Source organism: Nuphar pumila, chromosome 3, assembly GCF_984573655.1.
Source record: "Nuphar pumila chromosome 3, dmNupPumi1.hap1.1, whole genome shotgun sequence".
NCBI lineage: Eukaryota > Viridiplantae > Streptophyta > Magnoliopsida > Nymphaeales > Nymphaeaceae > Nuphar > Nuphar pumila.
Window position 1 is genome coordinate 123,242,318 of NC_143251.1, and position 15,768 is coordinate 123,258,085.

The 15,768-nt window shown below is 38.0% G+C and overlaps 1 protein-coding gene across 11 annotated transcripts in view; it reads left to right on the top strand.

The window, feature by feature from the left end:
• The window catches only part of LOC149843588 (uncharacterized), a 94,597-nt gene that overhangs the window by 44,974 nt on the left and 33,855 nt on the right, over nucleotides 1-15,768 (top strand). For 8 of the 11 annotated variants that reach the window (XR_016430906.1, XR_016430907.1, XM_089999939.1 and 5 more), the window contains 7 exons: nucleotides 8,276-8,382; nucleotides 8,475-8,526; nucleotides 8,600-8,684; nucleotides 10,243-10,333; nucleotides 11,421-11,459; nucleotides 11,562-11,629; nucleotides 11,720-11,797. Coding sequence is in view for 8 of the 11 variants with exons in the window: in XM_089999939.1 (XP_089856065.1) it covers nucleotides 8,276-8,382; nucleotides 8,475-8,526; nucleotides 8,600-8,684; nucleotides 10,243-10,333; nucleotides 11,421-11,459; nucleotides 11,562-11,629; nucleotides 11,720-11,797 (520 nt within the window). In the remaining 3 variants the exon portion in view is untranslated. The remainder of the gene's footprint in view (nucleotides 1-8,275; nucleotides 8,383-8,474; nucleotides 8,527-8,599; nucleotides 8,685-10,242; nucleotides 10,334-11,420; nucleotides 11,460-11,561; nucleotides 11,630-11,719; nucleotides 11,798-15,768) is intronic. The other 3 variants (XR_016430908.1, XM_089999943.1, XM_089999944.1) reach the window with 1 other exon arrangement.

Sequence of the window (15,768 nt, forward strand, 5' to 3'; positions counted from 1 at the left end):
AAATAAGATGCGAGAGAATCGTTTACGGTGGTTTGGACATATTCGGCGAAGGCCTAATGATGCTCCAGGTAGAAGGTTGGAGAAATGGGAAAATACATTAGTTAAAAGAGGTCGGGGTAGGCCTAGGAAGACTTGGATGGAGATGATAGGAAAGGATATGAATGCTTTGAACCTCACCGAGGACATGGCGTTGGATAGAAATGATTGGAGGAAAAGGATTAATGTGGAAGACCCAAAATGAATTTCTTTTTTGGTTCATATCGCTGACCCCAATTGTTTTGGGATGAAGGCGTAGTTGTTGTTGTTGTTTGTTGTAGTCTAAGTCATAAACAGATTCACAGTAGCATATACTTACGTATATATATGTTGTTTGCTTTCTGGAGAGGTTCGCAACAGCAAATATATACATATATATGTGTTGTCTGCGTTGGACAGGTTTGTAGCAACAGATATATACATATATATGTGTTGCCTGTGTTTTGGATTGCGTTATGTTGACTGCGTTCTTGAGCAGAATCACATCCTAACATATATATATATATATATATATATATATATATATATATATATATATATATATATATATATATATATATATATATATATATATGTGCTGATTGCTTTTGAATAGATTCACAACATAAACCATATATTTATATTGGTTGGTTTTTAACAGATCCACGACATAAAATATATATATACAGTTTGCTTTTGAACAACTTCGTAGCCTTATATGTATGTGGTCTGTGCTCGAACATGGAATTTTGATTAATTATGTGTGTTTCATGTTCACTGAAAAAACTTGCAATGCTAATTTATTGTAGTAATGTTTGATCCACTGACATGCCATTGAGGGTCGTGAGCATGTGTTGATTACGAAATATTAAATTGTGATTTTTGTATTGCAAAATGATTTTGTCAAAATTGTGGTTTTCTGAATTAATTACACTGTCGAAATTGATAGGGCAAGGGCCCAAATTTGTTATTACATGAGGATTTGCATAACTGTTCTTGTGTAAAGAACTCTTACTTAATTAAGATGGTGAAAGAGACCAAACAGTGTAATAATTTTCTTTTCTAGTGTCCCTCTGAAATGGTGGGAACCTTGAATGTGACACCCCAAAATTTTTAACCCAGATTTTTGAGGATTTTTTTTTTATGCGGAAACAACTAATAATTTCAGGGTTAAGCAATTTCAGAACGATACAGGAAGGTAAAAGCAAACCACGCCATTTATTTTTATTTCAATAATAATAGAATCCCACATTAGAGTTTTCACATTATATGTCTCAAAACAGAGATTCCAAACTGAAAGAAAGTAGGACCACCAGGGAACAAATAGATCAAGTCTTGGTCAGCGCCTCATCCCGCGTCGCTCATAGAACTACTCTTCTCCTGAAAATGATAAAAATTATAGGAATTAGACTACTACGTCTAAGTAGAAAACTATACTCTTAATGCAGGTATATCATGAATCGAGTATGAGATGGGGTTGTCGTGTGTGGAAATTTCAGCTTATTAAGAAGCACACAAGAAAACTATGTAACAGCAGTAACAGGCATATATCTAAGCAGAGAAGTAGATTATGCGACAGTTATAATTAGGCAAGTAAAGTATTTTATGCAACTACAACAATTAAGCAAGGAAGGTATTAAGCCATTAAAACATATTCTGTAACAGCACTAACAGTAACATACATAACATCTATGTAACATCCACAATATGAATTAATTATCTCATATATGCACATTTTAGGATGTCGTTTCATCACAAGTACCGAATGTAAAGCATGCTGAAGAATATGCGAATGTCTCTTAAACAACTCCATCACAGTGATACCTGACTGTTATAATAGATGTTTATCTTTTGTTATTCCGCGGGTACACACGGGCCGAGGCAACCATCTCAGAAGAAAACGTTTGGGGGTATATTATTCAAGGGTATTTTATCAACCCGAACATTCTAGCTGAGACTGAAATCCCAAGGGAGCGGCCAGTGACCGAGAGAAACTCCCAAAGGCCGAAACCAAAACAGGATGCATCCCTAACTTCTGCAGAAAAACAAAGAGCTATCACCTAGGACATATTGGTAGTCTGGGCCCCCCAACTCCGAGGACTGGGGACCAACGAGTCACTTTAGCTCGAAACTGATAATTATGTCCCCGGAGTTTTGTACCACTTACCTTCTCCAAGGTAAGCCCAAATCTGAGTGAGTAAATCTTTTCATTTAGTTAACCTTTCAGGGTGTAGGGCATTTTTCCCCAAACCTGCTACTACCACAGTAGTAGATTTCCAACCTTAGTCACTTTACCCAAGTGTATGAATCAACCCCATCATTTTCCATATTGTTTTCATGAACTCACTCAGAGTGCTCCGGTGCCTTTAAACCAGTCAAGCACAAAAGTTAATATTTAATTTTCTTACCAATATAATTGAACCAGACCACGTACCTACATTACTTACTTAACCCGCATCGCCCATTGAGCAAGGTTTCCCAAACAACCCCCTAGCAGAAGGGGATAACCATGACTTAATCATTTACCCATTTAGGTTACCACTAGATTATTTTCTTTCAATTCACAATGCTCCAAGGAAAAGAAATTCACATACTTTGAGTACGTGCAATATACCATGTCAATAAATAACATTTTTTTGATATGTCTCACTCATTTTCTACATGAAGAGATCAAGGAATTATCTTAAGAATTTAAAACTATCATTGGTGTACAGCTGCTACTCTAAGGTAGAAGTTGGAATATAATAGAACTTGCAGTTTTATGTGGAATCTAAGCCAAAAATAACAGAAACTGTAAATCCATTCAGCCTATTTCAGTAATACAAACACAAGAAATTCTGTGCACAAGAGAAGTGACAACTAGGTATTATTCAGCTAGCATACTGAAATTCTAAAAATCCAACATGAACCACTCAGCCATTCCACTGTATCCCACAAATTAACTAAGTGATGCACAACACGCTGGGTTACACAGAAAAATAAAAGAAAGAACCAGAATTCATTCAGCCGCATGAACTAAACACTCCTTTTTTTTTTCCAGTTCAGCCACCATACAACCTATACATCAAACAATGGTTTCAGCCATTCTACTGCATCCCACAAATTAACTAAGTGATGCACAACACACTGGTTTACACAGAAAATAAAAGAAAGAACCAACATTCATTCAGCCGCATGAACTAAACACTCCTTTTTTTTTTCCAGTTCAGCCACCGTACAACCTATACATCAAACAATGGTTTCAGCCATTCTACTGCATTTTATAGTATTGTTAAATATCAAACAACATGTTGTGTTATACAGAATAAAAACAGCAACTAGACATTCATTCTGAACCTATGGTGTGATCAAGATAACTCAGCTGAACCCAGAAACGAAAGCAACTACCTGTTAAGTTCTTCCACAGGTTAAATCGTAGGGTCAATCACCACCCATAAGTATATCAGGTACACACGGTAAAACACAAAAATGATAAACATAAATAAACCATAATTTGAAGGTATGATATATTCATCATTTAAGTATCCAAAACAATTATAGTGATGATTCATGCAATATCAGACCTTATTGGAAAAACAGTAAAGAAAAAAAAATCAGACTTGAAAAGATCGCAAGAGAAACACTGAATCTTAGTTAAAGTTTTCAATACCAAGGTCAAGAAGAACCCCCACTCAAACTAGGGTTTTTGATTGGAAGGGACATAGATTTTCCATATACATTTCAGACAAAATAACCAATCAGAGAAAAAAAAAGAATGAATCTTCAAGCAAACACCCAAATCGGTTAAAAGGGTCTCCCCGTGGTCATACATCCCCATCCTCTCCTTGAATAGGGTAACACACGAAAACCCCTAATCACTGTCGTATCCAGTGTAAACCCCCAATCAGTTGATTTGTTTTTTTTTTTGTAGAGGATTGATGAAAAAATACCCAAATTAGTGACGTTACTACCATCCACCCCCCCCCCCCCCCCACACACACACACACATTTCGAAACATGAAATACCTACAGAAAGAAAAGCACAGTAACCTACCATTATCCGGCGAGGAGGTTGCGGCAGCCACGAGAGAGGGTTGGTCGGCTTTGACAGCACCACCGCTGTGAGGGGTTGGCTTCTCCCGGCAAAGGCTTCGAGCTACAGGCCGGAGTTCGGAGGACGATCCGAAAGGTAGAGAGGTTGGTGAGAGTGAGAGAGTGAAAAGAGATAGAGAGAGAGAAAATGGGATGGCGAGAGAGGGAGGAAGAAGGGTTCGGGGGTCCCCCCTTTGTAGGAGGGTGGCCTTCCGAAAAGGAAGGAAACTTTTCCCTCCGGTGGCTGCGGCTTCCCCCCCCCCATTTCCCCGACTCTCAATATGTTAGGGTTCAAAAGAACCCTAACCTGCGACTTATCGGGGGAGGGGGGTTTTCCCCTCTTATTTTTATCGGGCGACCCATATCGGGTTGCCCCCTTATTTTTTTTAACCCCCATCTTATTTCATTTCGCATGGTGTGGGCTGGATTCGGGTCCGAACCACGACCCGCGATGCTGGATCCAATCGGGATTTGGATCTGGGTCGCGTGAATAGCAGTGGATCCAAGGATTGGATCCACTTGGGTTCAACGGTGGATTTGAAAAGTTTAAAATAAAAATTATTAGTTATTTATTTATAAAGTATTACTATTATATAAATACTTTAATACGCACACATATCTTTCTTTTGGATCCGGGTAACGGATCCTAGGCCCAAATCATGTTAATTATAGAATGTATATATAAACATAATTTCTAAGTTCTGTATAAAATTTGTGGTTGTTACATTGAATGGCGGTCATGGGGAACTATGAGAATACTAAACACTGTGTGCATTTGTTGTTCCCAAGAATCCGATGTGTGGTTCATGTTCTTTGCCAGGGTTATAGGAAATTTTCAGCCACTTTGCCTAGAGATGGTGTTATTGACTTAACTGTAGTTATTGGTATAACAAGAAAGTGGCGTCAATGATTGTGGATTTTCATTGATGTCTCAACATTAGGTGTGGATTTCTAATGTCGGTTAGAGAATAAGTGTGAAACCCAGTAATTAAAATAAAAATTATGTTAAGTTACGATTGAAAACTGCCTTGAACCTCAAGAACTTTGCCCGTTTTGAGTATCCGCGTGTTTATAAGAAAGTGAAAATTAAATTTGTGTGCATTAAACAGGGACATGCATGTAAAAGCAATTCTGATAATTTAACTTAAAAAGTTATTCATGCATGTTGTATTAATTCATGTATCCTTAAATGTTTAGCATTGTTTTCATGCATCCCTAAATGTTTGATTTAGCATGAATTTGTTGAGTGCTTGCTTGAACTGCTTAGATGGTAAGTTTGTTCTGATGATATGTTATCTGTGAGTTCTCTTAAAATTGTGCTTGATTAACTTTATGCTATTTCCTTACTGTTAAAAATTTAGAGGGTCTTGTACGAGAACTTCGGTTTTTACTTGGTTTTTAAAAATGTTTTTCAGGTACTGAGGCTTCGTGATGAGAGAGACTAGCTGGTTGGAGGACTCGAGGTTTATGGTCTGGTGACCCGGGTTCAGACGTACACGTGGTCAACTAGAGTTGATTTTGGAATTATTTAAAACCATATTAACAATATTTGATTAAATAAATGAAGTTCAGTTCATGGTTTAAATTTATTCTATGTCTAAAATGGTTGATGGGTTGTGAATATTAAATCTGGTCCTTGGGAGGTTTCTTGCAATTGTTTAAAAAAAATCTATATTTTTCGAGGGTCAGTTTGAGGCCGTTACAATTAAAGGCATGGCTTTCTATTTTGACATTTTTTATGGTAATATTTGAAACAATGATTATTAGAGCATTAGTTATCATAAACTCCATGTATTTAAAAGCATAATCCTACTATGACATATGGATGAATAGATAGTCGTTGATGCAACATAAAATTTTACTACATACATAAATGCAATATATGTAATTATGTGTGAGGTTAAATAAGATTGCTGAATGTTAGGATTAATGAAGTTAATCTCTTCTCTCCTTTCCCTAATGCATGTATCTCTTTGAATACTCAATTCTACTGGCTTCCTTGGCAATCTTGAAACACATCCACCCACATGCAGTCCAACAATCTGTCTCTCTCTCACACACACAGAGAATATCTATCTATCATAGTGACAAATATCATGAGATTTATGAAAATCTTGCAATAATATTGCGAGAAATTGCTTGAAAGTTTAAAATGGCAATTTCTTGCTAGATTTTCAAAATATCACAAGATTTATGAAAAACATAAATACTGCAATTTAAACACGATATTTACGTTTTAAACAACTATTTATCATGAAAAAACCGTGTGTTTTTATTTTTAAATATTTTTTATTAATATTTTCTTATAAAAAATAATTATATATTTTTAATATATTTTTTTATTTCTAACATTTTGCCAAAAAAATGCGAGTTTTTTTAAAAATTTTCACATTTTCATGAGTTTTTGAAAAATGATATTTTGCCATTGTTAACTTTTGTCACTATATATATTATATTGTTCTTGGCAATTTTTGGGCGCTTTTTTCAAAAAGTAGTTTTTTTTTAAATTTGGAAGTTTTAAAAATTAAATAAATGTAAATAATAATAAAAATATATAATAAATATTATGATTTATATGTTTTTTCTTGAAAAAATATAAAGAAGCAAGTTGAAAAGATATTAATATACAAAAGAAACAAAAAATAGAAAAATCCACATATTTTTTATTTGATAATTAGTTATTAGTTCTTGTTCATGCAATTTTCATATCATACAATTCCTTTCTTGTGGGATCATTTAGTTGCTAGAAGAAAATAAAGCAAAAGCAATAGGCTTGAAATATATAAAAATACTATTCTTTTAAATTCTTGCCAAAATATTGTGATATTATCATGATAATATGGGTTCTGGAGAAATTTTTATAATATTGCAATATTTTCATGCTTTTTGGCTGTTGAAAAAAAAGCATAACAATAATTTATAAATATTGGCAATATTGGTTAGTATGATATACTTATACATGTACATACATACATATATTCATCCATCCATCCATACATTCATGTGCGTGTGTCTATATGTATATATATATATATCTATGTCACATGGGTGCAGGTGCACTTTCAAAAACCTTGGGTGCGGGGGTGCGGCAAAAAAAAAAAGTATATATATATATATATATATATATATATATATATATATATATATAGAAGGGGGGTCCGGGGGTTCCCCCCAGCGTGGGTCCCGCTGCGCGGTCAGCGGGCAGGGGTCCAGGGGAGGGCCGCCCCTGGCAGGGGGTTATAAGGGGGCAGCAACACCCCCCCCCCCAAGATTTTTTTTATAAATTCCGCAGCTCATTTCATAGGGCAATTTAAAAAAAAAATCCAAAAAATGGTCCAAAATGACCCTCATTGCGGTCAACGCACCCAAGGTCGGGTTGACCGCACCGGGTGCCGCACCCGCGTTGAGTCGACGCGGGTGCGGCACCTGTCTGGCCGAATCCCTGTGACATATATATATATATATACATGAGAGAGAGAGAGAGAGAGAGAGAGAGAGAGAGAGAGAGAGAGAGAGAGAGAGAGAGAGAGAGAGAGAGAGAGAGAGAGAGTAATTGGTCTGTCTATCCAACTTGGGAATTGACTGATTTAGTTTTTGGATGTTGTATTGCCCATTTCACAAATCAAACCCTGTATACATGATCTCTTTAGTTTATTTAGTAAAAAGAATGTATTAGATTGGGAAGTATTATGTTTAGATGGGTTTCTAATGAAATATATCACCTATATTGCACCATTAATTTATGAAAAATAAAAACTTCTGTTGAAACAGTTCAACCCAAAGCGTTGGTTTAGATTTAGCAAGTAGCATCTGCAACTACCAGGTCATTTTGGTTCATTTCAAAGTTGATGAGGAATGAATTACTGACATGTATGTATGTGTGTATTCATATTGATGGAAAAGATGGAGTCCATTATATATATATATATATATATATATATATATATATATATATATATATATATATATATATATATATATATATATATATATATATATATATATATATATATATGCACTTGCCTATGTATGCATAGATATGCTTGTACAAAATCTGTTACATTGGTTTATGATATGAGAAACTGATGGAGATTTCGAAGACCATTCATCACATTTGGCATACTTAGGGTTTTCTTAATGCAGTTTGCTGTTTTACAAGAGTTATTAAGAAATAATATATGCTTTACAGGCCTCACGTACATGGTCTATCCAGGAGCTGTGCATTCTCGTTTTGAGCATTCCTTGGGAGTTTATTGGCTTTCTGGTGAAGCAATAAATAAACTTCAGTATTTCCAGGTGAGAACATGTTCTCTATGTCAATGGAATTTTATTTTCTATTTTCAAGCTCGGTTGATTCAATCTGGCTGATATCTTAATTGATGTTTTAGGGACCAGAGCTTGATATTCATCAATCTGATATTATGGCTGTGAAACTTGCTGGTAACATATTTGGTTTAAAAGAGTTCTAGTTGGTCCCTGTAATGAGCTTTTTGTAACTATTCTGCATTTGTAGGTCTACTGCACGATGTTGGGCATGGGCCGTTTAGCCATTTATTTGATCGAGCATTTCTTCCTCATATTCTTAAAGGATCTGAATGGTAAACGTCAATTCCCCTTTTTTTTTCTTTAGAAAAGTGATCTGCTATTGGAACATGAACATGGATTGGTGAAGCAGACTATTTTGCACAAGATTGAAGTGTTTGATGCTCTCCTTTGGGGAAAGGATGCTTCAACCATCTAGTGTTAAAACATTTAAAATTTAAAGACCTTTTAGGAGTTCACTATAATTTATGTTGAAGCTATAATTGAAGATCAATTCCATCAAGGCTTTCAAAGGCATGAGGCATGATGCGGCATTTTTGGAAAATATAAACAAGACATAAACCTTGATGTAACAAGGTGTAAGCCTCAACAATATGACAAAAATTTGTTGATAATCTTGAATCATTTTAGTTGTTGACTGTGTACCAAAGGAGATCAATAATCTGATGACATACTTAGGTAAGATAGGCAGAATATGGAAACACAAACCTCTAGATTAGTCACCGGGTGCCTAATTTGTGATACAGTTCTGTCAAATGAACCTGTAGGTTTCTTTCTAATGCCCAATTGATTATTGAAAAAGGAAGGCATTGGGCATGCAGTTGAGAAGTGTAGTTATCATGAACTGGTCATTGCACCCATGCACATAATAATTTGTTATAAAAGCTTGGCTCATATTATAGGGCCCAGCTCTCATATTAATGAGATTTGGGATGGTTATATAAGGATAAGTCTCTGGTGTGGATGTCTGCACCATAATTTGGTATCAATGAGTAATATCATATTACTCATGCATTGTTAAGTATATTTAACCTTATTGGTTGATTTAACATGGTTCATTTACTTAGAACATGCTTTGAATGAACAAATATATAAACTAGAATATATTTTTCAATAAAAATAAAGGCGAACAGTCTAGATTGCTCCAAAATGTAACCATGAAAAAAACCTTCACGTTCAAATTGTTAGATTAAAAACATCATGATACTAAATAAATCACGTCGAACTCATCCTTGTAGTCCAATTTTTGAGAATGCATGAGGTGAGATTGAACTCATTAATATGGTATGCTCATCCGTACTAGCGGGTTAGCTGTCATGTAGCTGGCCGCTAACCTCATTCAATCCTCCATCTTTTTGAAACATGGGTTGGGTGATGCTGGTAGAGTTGCATTTATATCACATAGATACACACAACTAGGGGCAACATGTACAGGCCCCCACACACACATATCATGGACAAAAATGGCTAGCATTTTTATTTTTATTTTTTAAATATCTGGATTTTTTGTAGTATCTTGGTTAAATTGACAGTCTCAGCAATATTTTAGAAATATCACAATTTGAATATTTCATGCAAAATAGTTTTATTTCCTTATCTGTTAAAACATGGTTCCTGTCATGTTCTTGTTTATGGCCTTGATGCAAAATAGTTTTACTTCTTTATCTTCAGAATATTGAACAAGTTGTCCCTTGATGTTTATTTGTACTAATTGTGTTATGGAATTGCTATTTCGTCTCATGAGCAGATGTCAGCAGACATGATTGATTACATGGTTGATGAGTTGTCCCTTGATGTTTATTTGTACTAATTGTGTTATGGAATTGCCATTAGGTCTCATGAGCAGATGTCATCAGACATGATTGATTACATGGTTGATGAGCACAATATCGATATAGATCCTGACTTACAGAAAAGAGTGAAAGTATGTGATTTGATCTCGTGAATATTTTATTTAGTAGTCTTAGCTACCATCAAGTTGTATAGTATAATCTTTTCACAGCAGAATAACAAACTGCATGCTGACAATAAGTGAAAGTAATACAAATATTTTTGTGCCCATGTACAAATATTGTGAGTGCGGTGGTTGTGCTTCTTAAGCTTATCAATTACAAAAAACGCTTCTAAACTTTCTTTTATGGGATTCTAGTACTAACCTAAAGAAATCCTGCCACTCTGTGCTTTCTTTTTGCTATATCTTAGATCAAGCTCTGAAATAACCAACAGCCTGAAAAAGATCTAAATTTCTCTTCAATTTCTAACCTTACCATGGCTTCACGTCTTTGCAGAATTAAAGAAGGAAAATACAATATCACCTAGAAAGATGGAGAAATTTTGCCTTATTTCTCTACAAAATCATGCTACTTGAGTTTCTTTTGATGGCAAGAAACCATTGCGACTCCTAGTGAACATAGGGGACTTGCCTTTGGAAATATGTAGCTCTTCTTTGGTTCTGCATCAGTTTATTTTCTCTCAGTATTTCTTTAAAATTTTTGAAGTTGAGAGATATAAAGCATCTAGGGGAAAAACTTGAATTGTGTTCATGTACATGACTATTGATTAACAAGCTTGTGTTTGTATGATCTACTGCAAACATGAACAAAATGAGTTAAACTAATGATACACTATTTGCAAACTTGTCAATGAGTTTTTTTATCTTACTCTGACTGGTATGATAATACAAATATTCTATAGTAGGACTACTCTTATTTCAGTATTTTGTGCATAGTTTTTTCTCACAATCTTTTATCCTTCTTGTATTGTCTTTAGCATGTACTGGTCATTTACAGATCACAATGACTTATCTAACTTCATAAAGCCTGCAAGACTGTCATGTCTTTCATATCTGTCTATGTGCATGTGTCTGGTTGATGTCTTTTTTCTTAAGAAAGATATTCCTATGTTTATCTCCAAATTAGAACTGTCTGCTAGCTTTCAGCTTTCCTTATGTTTTTGTATTTTTTTTATTTTGCTCTTTTGCAATTTGACACCTCAACTGCTTCCTTTTGCAGGAAATGATACTTGCTAGTTGTAATGATATGATCACAGAAGTATGTTACATAGGCTCATCAATGTCATTTAATTATGTTCAGATTTTTGTTTTAGAAGGTCGTCTTTATTTTTCTTACTGCTATTTTATTTCTTTGATTTAGGGCTTAAAAGGGAAGCAGTACTTGTATGATATAGTTGCAAATGGTCGAAATGGGGTAGATGTAGACAAGTCAGTTGACATTTGAGCAAAAATATAATATATATTATTTTGCAGTTCTGCGCATCTCACATCAAAATTGGGTTTATTGCAATGCCATAGCAATTTCATGTGCAGGTTTGATTATATTGTCCGTGATTGTAGAGCATGTGGCATTGGCTGCAATTTTCAATATGAGAGGTAACACCATGCCACATCAGTTCTTAGTTTAGTTCTGCTCTGCCTACACACCCTGTTTCAAGATTTCTTAGTTCTATTCATGTCTCTACTACCCTCTGCATTGTTCATTGGTGGTGTTCATCCCATACTTGGCATGGCTAAGATTTAATTTCAGATTGTAAACAACAAATCAGTCTTGTGAAATGTGGATATCTAATTGGGTTGACTGAGTAGAGAAACAAGAGCATAAGATGGAGTTCAGTCCTTATGAGGGCAAGGAGAATGACACTAAAAAAGAATGTGAAAAATAGGCAACTGACCTTTGTAATAGGATTGATAAAGTTGAAGTGCTTGTACCCATACTGGAAATCATAAAACAGAGGCCTTGAAAAAGGGTAAAAGAAGTTTGATTAATGGAATAGAAAGCATGAGAAGACTTTAAAGGTAAATCTCTTCCAGATTATTCAATATTTGGATGTCAATAATATAAGCTCTTTATAATGTGTTTTTGGCGTAAGCAATGTTACCATTGATAAACTGTCATATGTAAAAAAAAAATAGGGTAACTCAACTTGTTAGATGTGTGTTCATGTAACAATGAGGTCATAAGTTCGATCTATTGACATCATGGTATCAGCAGGAACAAAAGGAGAAGGGGAGAAGAGACGAGAATAGAGAGGGAAGTCTGCTTCTATTTTTCATTCATGAAAAGGAGAGGCCTATATGAATATAGGGGTTGACTCCCCCTTTACACTACAAGACAATATACTAACCCCCTTGAAATATTACAATTATACACCTTGCTAGTAGGAATATATACATACAAGTAAAGGGTAACATAAAAATAGATAATACACATATTACACTTACACTATTCAACACTCCCCCATAAACTTAAGATGATGTTAGAGAATTCGTGCCAAGTTTGGGAAGGAATGACTGAAAGTGTAATGAGACCAAACTCTTTGTAAACACATGCTACTTGCTCCTTGGTGTCAACATGTTCTAGAGCTATAACTCCCTCTTCATAAGCTCTTCTAGTGAAATGACAATCAATCTCATTCTGCTTAGTTTTCTCGTAGAATTATGGATTCTTGGCAATATGAATCACTCATATTGTCACAATATAGAGATGTCTTTTTAGAGACTCACTCCAAGTTCTTGCAAAAGCCATCTGACCCATATAATTTCAGCAGTGGTTTGAGTCGTAGCCTATGTCACACGGACTCGGCTCCAAGGTCGCCGCACCCGCGTCGACACGCACCGACACGGGTGCGGACACGGGTGCGGCTCGGACTCGGTCAACCCGACCCTGGGTGTGGTCAACGCACCCAGGGTCATTTTGATCCATTTTTTGGAAATTTTTTTTTTTCAATTTTTTTTTTTAAATTTTCTGGGCTACAGCTGTAAGGAAAAAAACCCATCACAACTAAAAAACCTGTACACTTTCAAGTTTTAAGTACAGAATGGGCACAACTCAAGTTTTTGTGGTTTTTTCCTGTATGAAGAAAGTGAATTATTACAGTGTATGAAGAAAGTGCCCAAAAGTGAATTATTCCTGTATGAAGAAAGTGTACAGAATGCCTTCACAACTCATCACCTGTCCCCTAATGGGCACAACTTTGACCGAGTCTTATATATATATATATATATATATATTTTTTTTAATATATATATAGCCGAGTCCCCGTGTCCAAATTTTTTGAAATTGCGCCGCACCCGCACCCGCACCCGCACCCGCGCCCACACCCGCACCCGCACCCATGTGACATAGGTCGTAGCCCTATATTCTGCCTCTGCGGTAGATAGAGCAATCCATTGCTTCTTACTCTTCCAGGAAATCAAGGAGCTTTCGATAAACACACAAGATCCAGTAGTAGACAAAAATCCTTGGTTGATCCTCCAAAATCTGCGCCACAAAAGGCTCTAACCTTTGTAGAAGATGAGGAAGAGAAAAACATCCCAAAGTGCATGGTGTCTTTTGCATATTGAATGATTTGAAGCACCGCTACAAGATGCACATATGTGGTGAATTCATGAAATGGCTAACGACATGCACTGCATATGTGATGTCTGGTTTGGTGATAGTCAAATATATCAAGCTGCCCACTAATTGCTTGTATATCCCAGGATCGTTAAGCTTATCTCCATTTGAGCTCCTCAACTTGATACTTGTTTCCATTTGAGATTACACCTTGAAATCATCTGCCAATCTGGCTTTGCTTACAAGATCTATAATAGTATACTTATGTTGAGACAAGAAAAGCCCTCTTTTGGAATAGGCAACCTCAAGACCCAGAAAGTATTTCAAATATCCTAGATCTTTCATCTCAAAGATGCCAACTAGTCTACTCTTAGTATCAACAATGCCGGGTCATGATGACTCAACTCAAAACCAAGTTACTTTGCAACATCGCTAAACTTCTCAAACCAAGCACGAGATGCTTGTTTAAGTCCATATAGAGAACATCTCTATGTGCACACCTTGCCTTGAGAATATGAATATCCAGGTGGAAGTTCCATATATTGTAATAACCTAGAAAAAAAAAATTTAACCTTGGATTCAGGTCGGACCCGACCCCGACCCGGACCCAGACCCAGACCCAACTGAGGCATCGCCTCTGCTACCCCTTTTAAAGGACAATGCTGAAGGGGGGGGGGAGGTTCTCTAAACCCCCTTCTACCTCGACTCTCTCGTCTCTCTCCCCGATACCCACTGCCTCTCGTCTTCCTCGATTCGCTGGAGACCAGCGTCAACTCATCGCCACCGGCGACTCTCCGACGCCGTCGGCGACTACCAGGTACACTCCTCCTTCTCCTCTTCTTCTCCTCTTTCGTCCGTCTCTCTCTCTCTCTTTTCCCCTCGTTTCTCTGTTACGCAGGGAGGGGAGGGCCGAACCACCTCCCTGCTACCCTAGGTTGCAGGAAAGGGGCAAAACCCCCTCCCTGTGTCCTGCAGGGTAAGGGAGGGGCTGATTCTCCTCTCGGTGCCCTTTTGGCTGCAGGAGAGGGGCTGAGGCTCCTCTATGCTTCTGTCACGGCAGGGGAGGGGTCGAGCCCCTCCTCCCTGCTCCTTGTTACGGTAGGGGAGGGGCACGACCCCTCTCTGCTTTCTGTTACGGCAGGGGAGGGGCCGAGCCCCTCCACCCTGCTCCCTGTTACGACAGGGGAGGGGCACGACCCCTCCCTGCTTTCTGTTACGGCAGGGGAGGGGCATGACCCCTCCCTGCTTTCTGTTACGGTAGGGGAGGGGTCGAGCCCCTCCCTGCACCCCCGTTGTTCAGGGGGGGGGGGGCTCGAGCCGCCTCCCTGCTCCCTCTTCTCTGGCGTCGGGCAGGGGCTTCGCCCCCTGCATGTTCACGTGTTCGGCAGGCAGGGGCGAAGCTCCTTGCCTCCCCCTTTGTGGCCAACGGGCAGGGGCCTAGACCTTGCCTCTTTACATGCTATGTCACAGGGACTCGGCAAAACAGATGCCGCACCCGCGTCGACGCGACGCGGGTGCGGCACCGGGTGCGGTCAACACGACTCTAGGTGCGGTCAACGCACCTAGGGTCATTTTTGTCCATAATTTGGGCGTAAAAAAAAATCCCCCGATGAAAGGAGGATTAGGGAATTTTTTTTTTGCCCTAATCTCTCCTCTCTCTCCCCCTGAGCTCGAGCTCTCTCTTCGCCGCCCCAGCTCCGCCTCCCAGGCTCCTCCTCTCGGCTCCTCCTCTCCTTTCGCAGGTATGTCTCTCACTCTCTTCTTGGGTCGGCTGGGGAGGGGCCGAGCCCCCCCCCCTCTCGGTCTCTTGTTGGGTCGGCAGGGGAGGGGCTGAGCCCCCCCTGCTCCCTCGTTTTTCGGCACAGGAGGGGTCAAGCCCCTACCCCATCTAGCTCTTTTTTTGGGTCGACAGGAGAGGGGGCGAGCCCCTCCCCCATCTGTTTTCTTTTTTGGGTCGACAGGGGAGGGGCCGAGCCCCTCTCCCATTTGTTTTTCTTTTTTGGGTCGA